The following is a 17,015-nucleotide window of genomic DNA, read 5'->3' as shown; positions in this document are numbered from 1 at the left end:
TATTACCATTGTAACTCTGGAAATGTCCCTGCACAGTAGGATCAGTACTGAGAGTGCAAAATTTGGCAGCATCTCCACTGTCTAACATGACCCCAGAAGCGCCTTGATCATAGAGGCGCACCATCCAAGTTAATAGTGCCTCGCCAGGCTTCTGTCTAAATCTCTCTAAAACATCACTGATCTCCTGCTGAGTAAAATCCTCCAGACTGTTCATCATAACCCCATTCTGGTTATGTGGACTGGTCTGGAGTTTTCGTCTTAGGATGGGCTGCACTTCCACTCTCTTACTATTATTTAACTCCTCCTCCTTTTCTCTCTGTAAAGGCTGCTCTCCTTCCGAGGAGAACTCTGATGATTCCCAGATGTTAGAGTCCCAGGTGGATGGATCAAAATCTAAGCCTGCTTTGGCAATCGCTAAATGGACTTTTCCCTCACTCTACCCCACCTTTTCTTTTATCTGTATTCAGCGACACGGACTGCAGCCCGTTCTGCTATAGTCTGATATGTTTCTTATTTGTCTTGTAATAGCTTATTCTGACAGGAAAGCATCATAGACATATTCTTAGCTTCAACAAGTTGTTTTTCTAAGCTTAACTGTTCCTGCTGCAGAGATAAGCATTTGTCAAAAACTTGACGGTAGGCATGCAACAGAGCTGAACCTCGGCGGCTCACTGTATATAATTCTTTACCTTTTTCTATAGGAACTTTCTGTAAACAATTTAAAACATCTTCTGGCGTTGCTTCGCCCAAACAGTCAAACCATCTCTCACTTAATCCTGTGCTTTTAGAATACTTACGCGCCAGCGCGGAGTACGATGTCGCCTCCCATCCAGGAATCTGCATGGGGGCAAAAGGAATTTCAATTGGTGCCAAGGAACCAAAACCACCTTTCGTCTTTTTAAACATGTTCCTCCCCGCGCAATTTACGAATCCTGCCGACTACGCCAAAATGTATTGCCTTGCCCACTTGCGTAATCTAAACTTACGCACACCACTTACTTACACAGAAACTCCGACACTCCTCTGGAGGTAAAATGAGCTTTATTAGTATCGTAGACAAAGGCAATAAGTCACTGAAGCTAGTAAGTTCTTAGGCACCAAGTGAAATAATGAATACACCACACCATATATACAAAGCACCTCACCAGATGCGTCTGCACCGGAGTCTTCAACATCCCTGGCCAAGCACCGAAAACACCAAGTCGGGAACCCTGTAGAGACTGGGGCACAGGAAGTAATCTCTCCGGGCACCAAAGTGGTCCCGCGAGTGCGTCCACTCCAAGACTGAGTTCCTGAGCTCCACCTCACGGACACCGCTTTTTATAGTTAAATCAACACGTTCGAGAACCCTCTAGCAGGCGTTCTCGCCCATCCATCCATCATAGGTGCTGGCCACATCTCTGCGTCAGACCCACCCATACAGACCTGGCCAGATTCTGCTTGGGTGCGCTGAGGCAAAAGACATTCCTTTCCCTATCTCCGGCCTTGGAGAGCCTTGCACAGCGCATCCTCCCGATGTCCTAGAGATAAGCATAGAATGCACAAAAACAGGCTCAAGGCACAAAATAAGCTCACGAGGTATGTCTTGCACCAGCTCGTACTGGTTTACGTGAAAAACATGTTTGTTACTCCTGAAGTGTAACTACAGGTCAAAGCAGCACAAAATGGAAATGTAATACAACAAAATGGAAGACCAGAGCATCACATGGAATCGAGGTCAATATGCAGTTTAGCACGTGTAAAATGGCAAATGCAATACAGATGGTTATAGGGTAAGGAAGGTTTTTCTTCTGGACTAATCAACCCCTTGAAGTTTTAGATTCATTTTTGGTTGATGGATTCCACACTTTTTTAAAGAACTTCCTCTCTAGTAGTGTTTGAGTGGCTGCTTGGTGATGCTGCCTAAACAAAACATAACAACGTAGTACTCTGTTTAAACATTTGTGGAGGCATTGGTTCCTGGGCATGTTTTAGCACAGTATCGTTTATATAGCCTTTGACGGAGGAGCAAACCTATTTTTCTTACTGCTCTGGTTTCTTTTGTGAGATGACATTTTTGGGATACTTTTAATTCTGCAGTGACTGAAATTACAAAGGGCTAGAATGCATTGATATCTTTAGTGGCTTTGATTATAAAAAGTTTGAAAGAAATGATTTTAGCAGTGGTGGTACTTTTGAATGAAAACCAAAGTTTTTGCTATCGCTGTTTATGTGAATGTGCATGGAAGGCTGTGGCATTGTTAGTAACTGAGATTGTAATGGATTGAGCTGCCATGGATTCTAAGTTGTCTGTGATTATTTTGCCCTCTTACTCATCAGCAATTTTCATTTACATTTTTTACAGGTTTATTGCGAAACCATGTGCTCTACACCTTGGGATTGAGACTGGTGGACCTCGAAAATCGCAACCAAATGCAATTCTTGAGAAAGTGTTTACATCTATCACAAAGGTAAGAACTGTTCATGTCTGATTACGTTATCTTCTAGTCAGCAAAGTTTCTCTTAGATTCTCATACTTTGGACTGGAAGCTGCGATTCTCTAATTACCTTTGGAAGCCCCTCTTGGATCTGTACAAAGGATTCCTCCAGTATGATGTAAAGCTATCATGCAGGGCAGTTGTATTTGTTCATCTAACACTCGTGTACACCTAGCTCATATCTTTACACTTGTCTCTTAGGGGAGAATCTCTTATATCTTCAGGTGTCACATAGCATAGGTCCCCTTAAACTGTTACATCAGTCACATACAAAGTTCTTTTTGATCCCTACACCTGTCCAACAGGTTTTCTTGTTTGAACTACTCAGATGTCTGTAGGAAATGCTGTCGGTGCCTCCTCTCACTTAGTGACTGTTCTGTGTGAGTCTCCCATTTACTTTTGATGGATGTGCTTTACTGAACCTTCTTTTGAGCTTCTACTTCTTCTTTGTGTTTTTTTTTTTTTATATACAGAAACAAGTTCAAGGGTAAGTACCTAGCTGCACATATTCTCCATCTGTGACTTTGCTTCCTCATGTCAAGCATGAACGATCAAAAACCTTAGCATTTTTCCTCATTGTGGTAAAAGGTCTATGAAAGTGAATATTGCTAATGCAATAGGAAAATCCCAATTACTTGTCACTAAAGCCTTAATAGGGTGATAGGTAGCCTGTTAGAAGCCTACACCATAGAGAAACCTAGCGGCAAGTGAAACAAAGTAAAAGGTATATATTGCTAATAATATTAACTCCATTTCGGCCATAAAAGAATCATGGAAGTCCCAGATGGTCATATAGCTTATTTCAGACATTTTATTTTCAAAGCAGTTACCACAGGAAAATATGATAAAATGTAAAAAACAAAGAAGAATTGGGATTTTCCTATTGCATTAGCAATATTCACTTTCATAAACCTTTTACCACAATGAGGAAAAATGCTAAGGTTTTTGATTTCTTTTAGTTATTTGGGTGGCCTGACTCTTATGCTTCTGCTGATGGTGAGGAATCCGTAAATTCATTGTATTTGGGAAGAAATGCTGCTCGGATTACATTTTTATTGTTGGGCTCTGCCTCTGAAAGAGGGAGAAATCTTTCTGCCAGAAAAATATTTTTAGTTAACTTTTGACAGACTGATGTACACTACTTCTTCCAGGCTTTTCACTCCCTGTTTCTTATTGATTAATGGCAAGCGATCTTTTTAGATCAGAGGATGATTCTTCTAATCGGTGTTTGCTTACAACCCTATGGAGATTCCCCTTTTTTGTTCGAGACTGGGCAGTGCATGCGCCGTTCTGCGAGGCATGCTGTATTCAAGTATAGACATGAAGCTTCACCCACTCTCCGCCCATATTTTTCATTGGCTTGTGTCCTTGTCCTTTGTAAACCCTGGCTTCTGATTCGTTAATAGGCTTGTTAGTCCCTCCTTAGTACCGCCTTATTTTCATTTGTAACCTCCCATGAGGACTGGCCCTTTTACTTCAGTTGTTACACAGTGTGTCTTATTTAGTCTGTAAGCACTATTATCTTTAATGCGTTTCTCCTACTGCAGGCATGCCATACTTTCCTGCAACTTTTAGAGCGCCATGCACGCTTTTACTTTCCGAACTGCCTGTGACAATGGCGGACGAGGTCTCCCAATTTCAGGAGTTTGAGCCATTGGCTTTGTAAATGGCAATGCCCTTTATGGGTTAATTATCAAAACCGATAAATAAAAGGCATTGTCATTTACAATGCAAATAGCTTAAACTCACAAATACGAGACCTATTGCATTGCAAATGCTTGTTCTATTTGCATTTCGTAAATATTTGTGATTCTGGACACAAATCCGCTGAATATCTCTCTATGGGAATATTTAGAGCAAGGTAGCTCAAACCTACAATGTAAAATGGGCAGTACAATATTGTTGCATACAAAATTAGAATAAGACCGTATTATGAACACAGGTAGTTTTCTTTTCATCACAGTATTGGTTCTGCTTATACAGTTGTTAAACTGTACATTGAAGATATCAAATCAGTTTGATCAAGAATGTAAAATGCTCAGTCTGTTTAGAAAATTCACGTGTATTTTTGCAGTGTAAAAGTACATACACTGTGACCAACCAGCCAACATTTGTTTAGTTCTAAGAAAAAATGTTTTAAGAAATGAGTACTTCCAGCAGAAATAGTAAGAGTCCTGGAGTAAGATTGGTAGATTTGATGTCTGTTGCCGAGAGTCATGGAAGTGATGAGACCTGTGATAATTTTGCAGTTGCTGAAAACATCTTTGTGAAATTATCAGAGAATGCTGTACTAAATGAGCCTCAGCTGGCCCAAACAATGTGTATATAACTTACTGATGTCCGCCACACACTTCTAGAAAGAGAATACTTACGATAAAGGTGATGCAGGACCCAATAATTAAGGGCTGTTTGGTCCCCATAACGTAGTGAAACATATTTAAGACAACAACTTGGATTCACCACTTCACAAAAGTTCTCTTTGTTTTAGTAGCCAAAATCGGTACCTAGGATGTTAACAGATGCTTGTCAGTGCTCACGCAAGAAGATTGAAGTTACCTATTCCTCCCTTGATTGATTGGCTTATTAGAGCATTCTTCGAGAGTGTAGGCATCCAAGCAGTCTCCATTCATTGCCCAGCCAAAGTTGGGTAATCTATGAGCAGATGGAAGACAAATTTTATTTTATTGACGTTAGACTGCAATGAGAGAGCATGGGCTGTCCAATAAGTGACCGAAATCTTATCAGTACCAGTACACAAAAGTATCCATTCACAATGAAATTCTGTGCAAGCAGACAATTAAAAACAAAAGTTATGAAACCATGTTTTGTGAGATTTGTTTGGAAATTCCACAAGATTTGAACACTAAGATAAAAAAAAAATTTCAAAAGATTGCCTTACGCATCAGGGTTTCTGCAACTTTGGTGGTCTGTGCGTTCACCTTGTGTGCAAGGTAGATATAATGCTGAAAATCAGTACACTTGAATATTCTACTATGCAAATGTTATCTGAGCCTTTAATAATATCCTCAGGAAGTGAAATGTGTTTAGACTTTGCTGCGGTACTTGCCTACTGGGTTGCAGCACAGAAGAGCATGAAATCAGCCCACATGTATGTATATCAGATTGTTTGTCCGAGCCAGCCCTTCACATCGTTCAGCAAAACAATCTGAAAATCTGATTTGAAGAGGAGAAAAAACAGAACTTTCAGAATTTTGCCATGGTAACAATTTGTTTTAAGGGTGGATTTGTTTTAAATAAAATTCTACGAACAAAGCTGCTCAGACAAAGGTTAATTTCTGAAACCATGGCTGAAAGGACAAAAGTCTGTTCCTGCCAATAGTCTGTAAAATCTGTCTTTGTTGAATTGGGTTTCTGACAATCCCTAGTCAGATTGAGATGCAGCATTCACATCTCTCAATGTCTGCTTTCAAATGAAAGAGCCTAGGAGCCAGGAGCACAAAATAGCGGGTGACATAGTAAGACTATAATGATCCCATCTGGAAGTTTTGTTGACGATTGATAGGCATCCAAAAGGACCGGCCTTCAATCTATAGTACTAGGGTGTCTGATGACAGTGTTAAGGTGGAAGGTGCCCATCTAGGGTTCTAGATTTGTTGAGCAGTAGAATAGAACAACTTATGGAGAAGTCTTTATTTTTACTTTCCCAGAAGAAGGGCACATTTTAAGTCTGAGTTCTGCCCGTAATGGTTTGCATTTCAACCCTCTTGCTCAGAAGGCTCCTGAATGAGAGCATTCAAAAGATACGGAATAACTGGGTTGATAAACAGCTATCCAAGGCCAATTAATATAACTATTCTGTGCTATATGATAAAGGAGAAGCTTGAGAGCTTCCCAGTAACAAATGTGTAGGTTTTGCACAACTAGCCAGAGTGAGATGAGGCAGCAATTCATCTTTTGTGCAATGCAGTGATAAGAGGTATATCCCTCAGACTGGTTGGTGTTCAACTTTTTTCATTCTCAAGGGGAGCCAAAAGTATGTTTTGCACCATGAGCCTGTTCTCGTTTGGGTCCAGCGTTGTAGTCTTAAACAGTTTTAACTCTTGGTTTTGTCCATAGGTGGAGTCAGTGTGACTCACAGTGATGTCAACTGTAAGCCCACATTGCCCCATTATGTAACCAGTTTCTTCTGCTCTCCAGTTCAGTGAAGGTACGTCACTCCCCATTTATAGGAGTACCATAGGGACCAGATACATGTTTAGAAAATTATTCATTTCTTGGTTTCCCAGTGTTTTTGTTGAGGAGGTAGTCTCTGTTTTAGGCGATTGATTTCGAAAATGTATGTGGACTTGTTTGAGCCTAAGCTGAACACTTTTAGCACCTAAGATTGTGCGTTTACATCGTTGGTGAGCAATAGACCCTGTTGTCCATCATCTGTGTATCTTTTGCTTTGTTGCCCTAGGTGCGTTGGGCATGCCCAGACGTGGGTCCAGGGCTCACTGTGTCACTGGATTCAAGTGAGCCTGGCTGATGAGGGGTGAAGCCCCGAACCCGGTCCCAGGAACAGGGTCAGGACTGATTTGCATATGGCTGGGTCTAAACTGGGGTAGCATGGTGAGCAAAAGAACAATGGATTCAACCCAGATCTCTTGACTGCGGGGGAATGCTTGATTTGCTCTGTATTCCGTCCATCATTTGTGTGTCTTTTGCATCCTCATAAAGGAAGTGGCCTAAATCTGTGGAGTAAAAATAGACCCCCACCTGAACATGACCTCTCAAATAAATCAGCAATGCTGTAATTGTTTTTTCCGGCTATGTGTACGAAAGAGGATCTGTTTTCCTTTGCACGCAATGTTTTTAAGAACTATGTTTATATTATCTTGGGTGGACTAAGGCAACATACTATATTTAGATTTACCAAGACGTTCCCTGCACAGGTTGTAGCTGATAAATAATGTTGCAACCCAAATGGTCTTGGGTCCATCCAGGCTAGACCAAATGATCCCAGCATTGGGCTCATCGCACTTGCTTCTAGGTAAACTAATTTTGTTCAAGTTTGTGTGACTGGTACACAAAGCTGTTCTCACTCAAAGATGAGCTTCTCTAACTGCCAATTTTAAGTGAAGTGGTTTAAGCCAGATAGATCCATGGACCATTCAACAGTGCAAATTCACAAACCAAAATGTGTTGGAATTGGGGGTAGAGCTACTTGTTAAAATTGATAAAACTTTTTTTTAAATTGGAGCTTTCCCTTTAAATGATGTATCAGCTTAGTTGGCTTTCGCTTTGTCACAGTATTTTGATAGTACCATTGCAGTTTCAGTTGTGAAAGTGCTTTATAAATGCAAATACAAAATACTTGTATTGGTATTTTATAGTCTGATAAATTTAAAAAAAGCTTTGGAAAACCGAAAAGGATTGCAACTCCAGTACCACTGGTTACAGATAGTCACCCTCAGATGTGCTGCACGTGTTCTAAGTAAAACCAGAGAGCCGTCTCCCTGGGGATAAGCTTTACAACAGTGGATTTAGGCCGATAGAATGACTCAAAATGACAGTGATGGGTGGTGCTTAAAACAAAATGTCTGGAGGTTTAGAAGAAACCTAACGGTGCCTGAAGGTTTGGAGAGATCCTTTAGACAAGGATGAAGGGATACCTTTTCTCTACACATACTACTAACATTAGGGTATCCCTCTGGAGCAAAGGCACCTACTAGATGGGGACAAGATACGTGCCACACCTATCCACCACTTCTAAGGAAGTGGGAAAGGGATACAAATTATATATATATATATATATATATATTACCTACTGGCGGTCACCAGTAGGTAGTTATAGTTAGGACCACGTTTCCATAGGAAATCCGCAACATTCTATTTTGAATAACTTTGGCGCCGGTCGACGAATCCTCGCGAATTTTTCAAAATAGGTGGGGCGCTACGCTCCGCTCCTACCCTGAAAGTCTCGGGGGGATTCGTCAAGCGGGGGCTGAGATAAAAGGGGGGTCCCAAAACGCGTTTTTCACATGCATTTTTCCATAGGACCTTTAGACAGGGCTACAGCCCGAACGGCTGAACAGAATTACTAGAAATTTGGCAGAGAGGTAGTCCTCAGGTCAAGGAAGTGCCTTTTGTAGGTTTGGTGTAAATCTGTTCAGTAGATTCTGAGAAAATAGCCTTTAAATCAATATATATATCTGAGCCAGCTTACGGTGCGCTTACGGTACGCTTACCGTACGCGTACGGTGGCGTGCGCGATTCTGATTGGCTCTTAGATCTTAGTAAACATTCGAATCGGCCGAAACCAGGAAGCGGCGGCCGCCATTTTCTCTCTCGCACTGAGAGTGATGTTTAAAATATAAAGCACAAAAACATGTAAAGGGGCTGTTTAGACAGCTCCCACACACATAGCAATGTTGAGGGAGTCCCCAAAGATCCCCCAAGGCCAAAAACGGAATTTTTATTTTTTCGCTAATTTCGCCGATTACGCTTACCGTACGCGTACGGTAAAAAATTATATTAAAAAAAAAAATTATCCACACTCTCCCCACCCCGTGTGCAATTGGTGCCCGAAGGGCACCAATAGTGCATGACTAATCAAAGATGAGTTAACCCCTTCAGTGCCCATGACGAGCTGGACTCGTCATGGGCTGCGGTGGCGCTGTGCCCATGACGAGTCCAGCTCGTCATGAACTCCGCCCGCTAATGGAAGGCGCGGCACTGGGCGGGGAAAGGGGCGGGCATGCAAGGGGTTAAACTAAAATATTTAAAAAAAAAAAAATTAAAAAAAAAATTATCCACACTCTCTCCACCCCGTGTGCAAATGGTGCCCAAAGGGCACCATTTGTGCATGGCTTATAACATATACGAAAAATTAAAATATTACCTTTCAAAACGAAGTGCATCATATGTCCTCCATGTGCGCACGGTGCGCGAAGCGCATCGTGCGTACATGGCCCATCTAGCGTAACGTGGGCACGCGGTGCGCTACGCGCACCGCGTGCCCACCGTGCGTGCACGGCACTAACTGCGTAAAGTGGGCGCGCGGTGCGCGAAGCGCACCGCGTGCTCACTGTGCGCGCACGGTGCGCGAAGCGCACCGTGCGCGCACGGAACGAACTGCGTTAAGTGGGCGCGCACGCCACGAATGACGTAAAGTAACTTAGCATTTAAAAAACCGTACAAATTCACTGAAAAAACCATAGGTTTCACACACGTTATAGTTAGGAATTAGCATTTAAAAAACCTTGCAAATTCACTGAAAAAACCATAGGTTTCACACGTTATAGTTAGCGGAAATTTTACTGATAAAAAAACCAATGAAATTCCCCTGTTATAGTTAGTGCAGGCAACTATAACTCACGCGAACGCAATCTTCTGCTGATGACATATGTGTCTTTATGAAAAAAAAATATTTGTAATATATGTATAGCTAAAAATGTATGGAAGAAGACATGGGCAAATAAGTGTCTAAATACAGTATTAGCATCAGCAGAGGATTGCGGTCGCATGAGTTATAGTTGCCTGCACTAACTATAACGGGGGAATTTCATTGGTTTTTTATCAGTAAAATTTCCGCTAACTATAACATGTGTGAAACCTATGGTTTTTTCAGTGAATTTGCAAGGTTTTTTAAATGCTAATTCCTAACTATAACGTGTGTGAAACCTATGGTTTTTTCAGTGAAAATATATATATATATATATATATATTTCACTTAAAAAACCATCTGTTTCACACATGTTATAGTTAGCTTGGTTTTTTAAGTGAATTTGCAAGGTTTTTTAAATGCTAATTCCTAACTATAACGTGTGTGAAACCTATGTTTTTTTCAGTGAATTTGTACGGTTTTTTAAATGCTAAGTTATGTATTTATTAATATATTTTTTTAAACAAAACTTTTTCACGGCGCGCCCACTTTACGCAGTTCGTGCCGTGCGCGCACGGAGCGCTTCGCGCACCGTGCGCGCGCGGTGGGCACACGGTGCGCTTCGCGCACCGCTCGTCCACTTTACAAAGTTCGTGCCGTGCGCGAACTTCGCAGAATTTTTTCCGTTTGGGTGGTGCGCGCAGGGTGCGCGCACGCGGCGATTTTTCGAAAAAAAAATAAATTGTTTTTTGGCCCTTGGGGGTCCTTCTGGGACCCCCTGACCACGGCTAGGGGGTCAGGAACTGTCCACCCTGCCCCTTTTTCACGTTCTCCACATTTGTTTTTCACCCCCTCAGAGTGCGAGAGACAAAATGGCGGCCGACACTTCCTGGTTTCGACCGATTCGAATGTTTACTAAGATCTAACAACCAATCAGAATTGCGCACGGCAAGGTGCGCGCACCCAGCGCGCACGCTGCGCGCGTACAGATATATATATTGATTTAAATGCTATTTTCTGTGGAAATACTGAACAGATTTACACCAAACCTGCAAAATGCACTTCATGGACCTTATGGCTACCTCTCTGCCAAATTTCACGTAATTCTTTTCAGCCGTTCGGGCTGTAGCTGCGACTAAAGTCCCTATGGAAAAATCCATGGGGAAAACGCGTTTTGGGACCCCCCCTTTTTCTCGGCCCCCGCTTGACGAATCACCCCGAGACTTTCAGGGTAGGAGCGGAGCGGGGCGCCCCATTAGTTTTGAAAATTTCGCGAGGATTCGTCAATCGGCGCCAAAGTTATTCAAAATAGAATTTTGAGATTTCCTATGGAAACTCGGTCCTAACTATAACTATCTACTGGCGACCGCCAGTAGATAATATATATATATGTGTATATATGTTTTTTTTTTTTTTTACTTTGTTATAATTGAGAGACACAGTGGCCCTTTGTCTATGTTTATGTATTTGAACATTGAAAATCCTCTTTCTATGTCGTTTAACATTTATGTATTTAAGAGATGAATGACAAATGAACTTTGACATTGAGAAAGGTCGCGAAGACCGAAACCGGTTTGTCAACATGGTGGAATAAAGCATTTTGAAAAATTGATTGGCTCGGGAGTGCGTTACCAGCTTTGGAAGGCTAAAGATTCTTTGTTTGAATGTGTATATATGTATGTATATATATATATATATATGTGTATGTATAAGTGATATATTTTATTTTATTTTTTATTTAATGCGTTTTTATATAGCGCGGACTTTACCCGAAGGTGTCAGAGCGCTCCACAAATCGGGATTTAAAGGATTAAAAAAAGAAAACAGGCCTCCGAGCACAAACATTTATGATAAAATGTCTCAGTTACTCCCTTCCCAGTTGCGCAGCCAATTTTCCATGGACGATAATTAGAGATGTCCCAATATATGTATTTTATATGTTGTTTACAGCCTTGAGGAAGCCCTTTTGGGGCGAAACGCGCGTCGGCTGTTTGTCCTTGGAAAAAGAAAAATAATAAATGGGAATAATCCACAGCTACATTTGCCGTCCAGCATGTTGAATTATCTAAGGTCGTCTTAAATTATGAGAGGATGAAAGTAACATTTCCATGTTGTGCTCTGGTGTCATTGTTGTAGTTGTAACCTATATCACAATTTGTGTATATTAGGATTGGATGCTCTAGGTGGATGAGCATTAGGCACCAATGTTGCACCTAATACTTTGATTAAATGTTCTTTGAGTTAACAAATGATAATAATGAGACAATATTGATGTGCAGATTTCTTAAGCATATCCACTATATCTCAAATTAATCAGTTATTATTGTGAATCTAGCACTCAATCACCTTTGCAGCTTAGCTGAAATTTGCTGAGAATACAGATAGAAAATAGTATCTAGAAAGGCCCAGAATTAAGGGTGATAATATCCTGTATAAATAGGAATTACATTTACTATTTGAGAGTTTTGTCCTGATTAGGTGGACCGTTGCGTCCAAACAGACATGACTACTTTTGATGATAATAGGGATGCTCTCTTGGAGGATCGGCTTAATGCAAATCCTGCACGAAATGTAACCAATCCAAAAATACCTGCCAAAGAGGGATTACGCCAAAAATTCGTGAAACTTGAAAAATTAAAAAACAAGAACTTCCCCGTTGGTGGGACGCCACGGTCTTACGCAAATACATTAATAAAGAACAGATTCCTAGAGGATTACGTGTACTAATTTTTCCATCATTTGAAGACCTAGATAGAGGACATCTAAAAGAGTGGGAAAAACTGTTATTAAACTCCTCTCTGGGTATGATGGATATATTAATAAGAGACGCGGAATTAAAAAGAGAGAAGCTTCTTTTAGAAATTGCTATCTTGGAAAAAGAGATACAGGACATGAACATATTAGAGGTAACTGAACGGAATCGGGCCATTTTAAAAGATGAGCTACGAAAACATCAAATGTATTTGCGTGAGAAGAAATTACAAAAAATACAACGTGACGATAGGGATTATCGTAATGGTAGAGTTTATACTTTTGCTACAAAATTTGACAACATTAAACCACAACTAAATAGGGAAATTCTAGACTGCACATCACAATCTACTGAAGCAACAAATGTGTCAGATATATCTAGCAATAGTAGTGTGACAAGTGAAGATTCATCCAAAGCACAAGGTAGTGCAACAAGTATGAGCCATGATCCCTTTTTTTTTAGAACTACAAAGGTTCAGAAAGGGCAACAACCAAGTATTCAAGACAGGATATGCACACAAGAGAACGCGGAGGGGCAGATTCAGAGCAAATTCAAAAAGAAAAAATAGGAGTGACAACAAGAGCAGGGGCACGCAATCAGAAAGTATAACTAATCAACAGGATGACCATGTATCTGAAGAAATTAATATTGTTAATCTATCTGAACATGTACTATCTGACACTGAAATAAAGATTTTGAGCAAGGGTCTGGGTTTTTGTCCTAGTTCAACACCGGACTTTGCATCATTGCATATAAGTTGCTTTAAATTTGTAAGAAATATTAAATTATCCAAACACTTTCAAGATAGGCCCGACACATATATCAAAAGCGTTAATTCACATATAGGGGAAATAAACCCATCCATTAAAGAAATCAAGGATGTGCACTTATTACTCAGTTTGGAGGAACAGGAAGTTGGTCCAACAATTCAAACCGTGGCTGCGGATTTGAACTTAGATACATACAAACAAATTGAGAGTGGCTTTAAAACAAAATCCAGATTTATTCCCCAAATGCAAGGTGGTAATAACATTGACAAATTCCAACAGAATGTCATGCGGGACCTATATAAAATGGAGGACAATTTTTTTTCTAAAAGGAAATTTCACAAAAATAACATCACGATACAGGAAAGAAAAGCTGTGGAGAATCTAAGAAGAACTGACTTCCTTGTCATCCGAGAGGCAGACAAGGGAGGAAATATTGTCCTCATGAATCATCAAGATTATGTGTCAGAGATAGACAGACAATTAAATGATTGCACCACCTACATTAAGTTAAGTGGTAACCCCATCAATCAGATCAGAGAATACATGGTAATTAAAACATTGGAATGAGCAATGCCTAATTACAGATCTAGAGATGAAGTATCTGTACAATGATACACCAACCTACCCATGCATCTACTGCTTACCCAAAATACACAAGGGAGGGGATTTCCCTCCGGGGAGACCCATAATATCTGGTATTGGATCTCCCACTGAAAAAATATCAGAATATATAGATATATTCTAACAACCGTTGGTGAATAATCTCCCCTCTTTTATTCAAGATACAAGGAATATCCTGAATAAAATCATTGATGTGGACTGGGTATATGGACATTACCTGGTAACAATGGACGTATGTTCGTTGTATACGAGCATTCCAGGCAAGCTGGGTATCGATGCAGTACAACATTTTCTTGATACCAAAGCGATAGACACGTACGAGCATTCAATAATGATATTGGAGATGATTGATCTCGTACTAAATAACAATGTTTTTCTACATAATGGTATTTGGTTTCAACAAATAAGAGGGGTGGCCATGGGGGCGAAATTTTCGCCGTCGTTGGCCAACCTCTACGTGGGTCATTTTGAATTGTTACACCTATGGCAAAAAGGTCCCTCAAACTTGACCAATAACATTCTATATCTAGGGAGATATATAGACGACATTTTACTTTTCTGGTCTGGTACTATTGAAGAGTTGGATGAACTGTTCACATATATGAATGACAACCCTTTCAATTTGAGTTTCACGAAAGAACAAAGTACTACAAGCATAAACTTCTTAGATGTTACTATTGTGGTTGACAACAATAAATTACTGTTACCTTTCAGAAAACCTACTGCGTGCAATGCATCATTGCACGCAGAGAGTGCACACCCCGTCTCACAAATTACATCCATTCCATTTGGTGAGATGATCAGGATTAAAAGAAATTGCAGTGATGAGACTAAATTGGATAACGAACTTGCCAAAGTTGAGAAAAGATTCCTGGCCAGGGGATACAATAGCGATATCGTTGATAAAGCACGGCATAAAACGAATAAGAAAGATAGGACCACTCTTCTCTCTAAAAAAAAGAAGAAATGCCTCTAATAGTAACAAAATTAGATTCATCACACCATATTCCTTGGCTAGTACAGAGCTATATAAAATATTAAATAAACCTTGGCATCTACTATTAGAAGATCAGAGCCTGCATGATAAGATTGGTAAGAAACCTTCCATTACATTTCAAAGGGGCAAAACTTTGAGACAACAGCTGTGTCCCAGTTACATTCCACCCAGAATAACAAATACATGGTTACCCACTGCTCAAAGGCTTTTACAAATGTGGCATGTGCAGCATTTGCTACTTTGCAATGAATCGAACAACTAAATTTCAATATAATACCAAAAAGACCTATTTGATAAATTATTTTATCAATTGTAACACAACCCATACAGTGTATTGCATCAAATGTATATGTTATAAAATATACATTGGTAGTACTGTAAGGCCTCTCAAAGTGAGAATTCAGGAGCATATACGGGCCATACGAAACAACAATACACAATATCCACTTGCAGTACATTTTAATACCACACATGGAAGTAAGGAGATCATAAATATAGGCTTTCATGGCATAGATATGGCACAGATCGGTCAGAGAGGTGGTAATAGAACATCTAGATTACGACAAATTGAAAGCAGATGGATTGTGACTCTGCGAGCGGTGGAAATGGGGATTAACATTGACAAGGAACTGTTTGAGTTTCTATGATGGACCTAGTATTTGGCATATGCTGAAGTGTACGGACACAACAACTGTATGTGTTGTAAAATAGAAATCAAATGCTTCGAGTCTTAGAGTCATATGATTGCAGGCTTACAAAGTATGAGAGATAAATATGTATGTAGGCTGTATGAATCTGAATCTTTGAAGCACATAACTGTGGGTTCTTAAATTGAGAACGACATAGACATACAGAATATGCTAAAAGGAAAAAGTGTAATGATTCTTTGAATAATGATAAGATGGAGTAGGAGGTGTTGCGATGGGTGATATAACCCATCTTTGAGTCGGATTTGATCGACACCATATGGAAATGGGGTATTTACATAAATACACTATGAACAACCATATTTGGATAATATTTGTAATGTCCCTTTGGCTGGTGTCGATGCACTCGGGTGACGATTATAAGGCGCAATTGAGAAAAATATTTTTTTGATATATTTTCACACATACCCATTATTGTGATTGTTTTTTTGTGGATAAGTAACCTCAATTTGTTGATATTTCCACTAGTGATGAATATTCAAAGATGGCCGCCGAAAATTTTGCCCTATAGTTTGCAAGTATACACATTGTCCTCTTTCTATTGCTACAACGTCCTCGACGTTGGACGTAGAATGCTTTTATACACCAGGAAACGATGGACGCGAGGCAAATGATACTCGCGGTGTGAATTACGAGACATTCCGGATTCCAACACGCCTGGGTAAGTGAACGACGATAGTATAGGCAGGGTATTTTTGGATTTATACCGGTGTAGGATATTTCTTAGTTAATTTGGGCATATTTTGTGCTGCGCACAATGTAGGTCTTCGGTACTAGTGAATGCACAAAACACGATTTATATACAAACGCGAATGTGCGTTTTAGAATCTCGAGTCTCCGTCTGAGTTATTTAATTACACAGAACAAACGGAAATGATGTTCATGTCAAGATGGTACATATGAATGGTTTTTAATACAAAGAATTTAAGATAAATAGATTAACTAACAGTGGGATTTTTTGATACATCCTATAGGGATATGATATAAATAAGACCTGGGAAGTTTTGACAACTATATGACATGCAGCACATGTGGGGTATAATGGATATGCATATACCAATATCTCGTTTTCTCTACATTAATGATAGATGGAACCTATCATGGCTCCTACCGTGTGGAAAGAGTACTATTACTTTTGAATAATATGAAGACTGCCAGTGTTTCAACTATTATTGTGAGGATCTGATAGCGTATGGACTTATTGCAATAGGTAAGAGATGGTTAACATGTGTTTATAGTACCACATATAACCTATGACGGAGATATATTGAATTCCAAATATTAACTTTACAGCACACATATATAATTTGTTTTGGAGAATCTACATTGACCAAAAACCATGACGAATTGGAGCTTTTTGATTG

At 40.0% G+C, this 17,015-nt stretch overlaps 1 protein-coding gene across 1 annotated transcript in view; it reads left to right on the top strand.

Annotated features, from left to right (window-relative positions):
- Nucleotides 1–17,015, top strand: part of CERS5 (ceramide synthase 5) — a 539,422-nt gene that overhangs the window by 140,390 nt on the left and 382,017 nt on the right. Inside the window, exon 2 of the mRNA XM_085654524.1 lies at nucleotides 2,345–2,450. Within this exon, the coding sequence (XP_085510650.1) occupies nucleotides 2,345–2,450 (106 nt within the window). The remainder of the gene's footprint in view (nucleotides 1–2,344; nucleotides 2,451–17,015) is intronic.

This window comes from Triturus cristatus, chromosome 4_1 (genome assembly GCF_964204655.1).
Source record: "Triturus cristatus chromosome 4_1, aTriCri1.1, whole genome shotgun sequence".
Taxonomy (NCBI): domain Eukaryota; kingdom Metazoa; phylum Chordata; class Amphibia; order Caudata; family Salamandridae; genus Triturus; species Triturus cristatus.
Note: the sequence above shows the minus strand (reverse complement) of the source record. Positions and strands in the feature narration are given on the sequence as shown.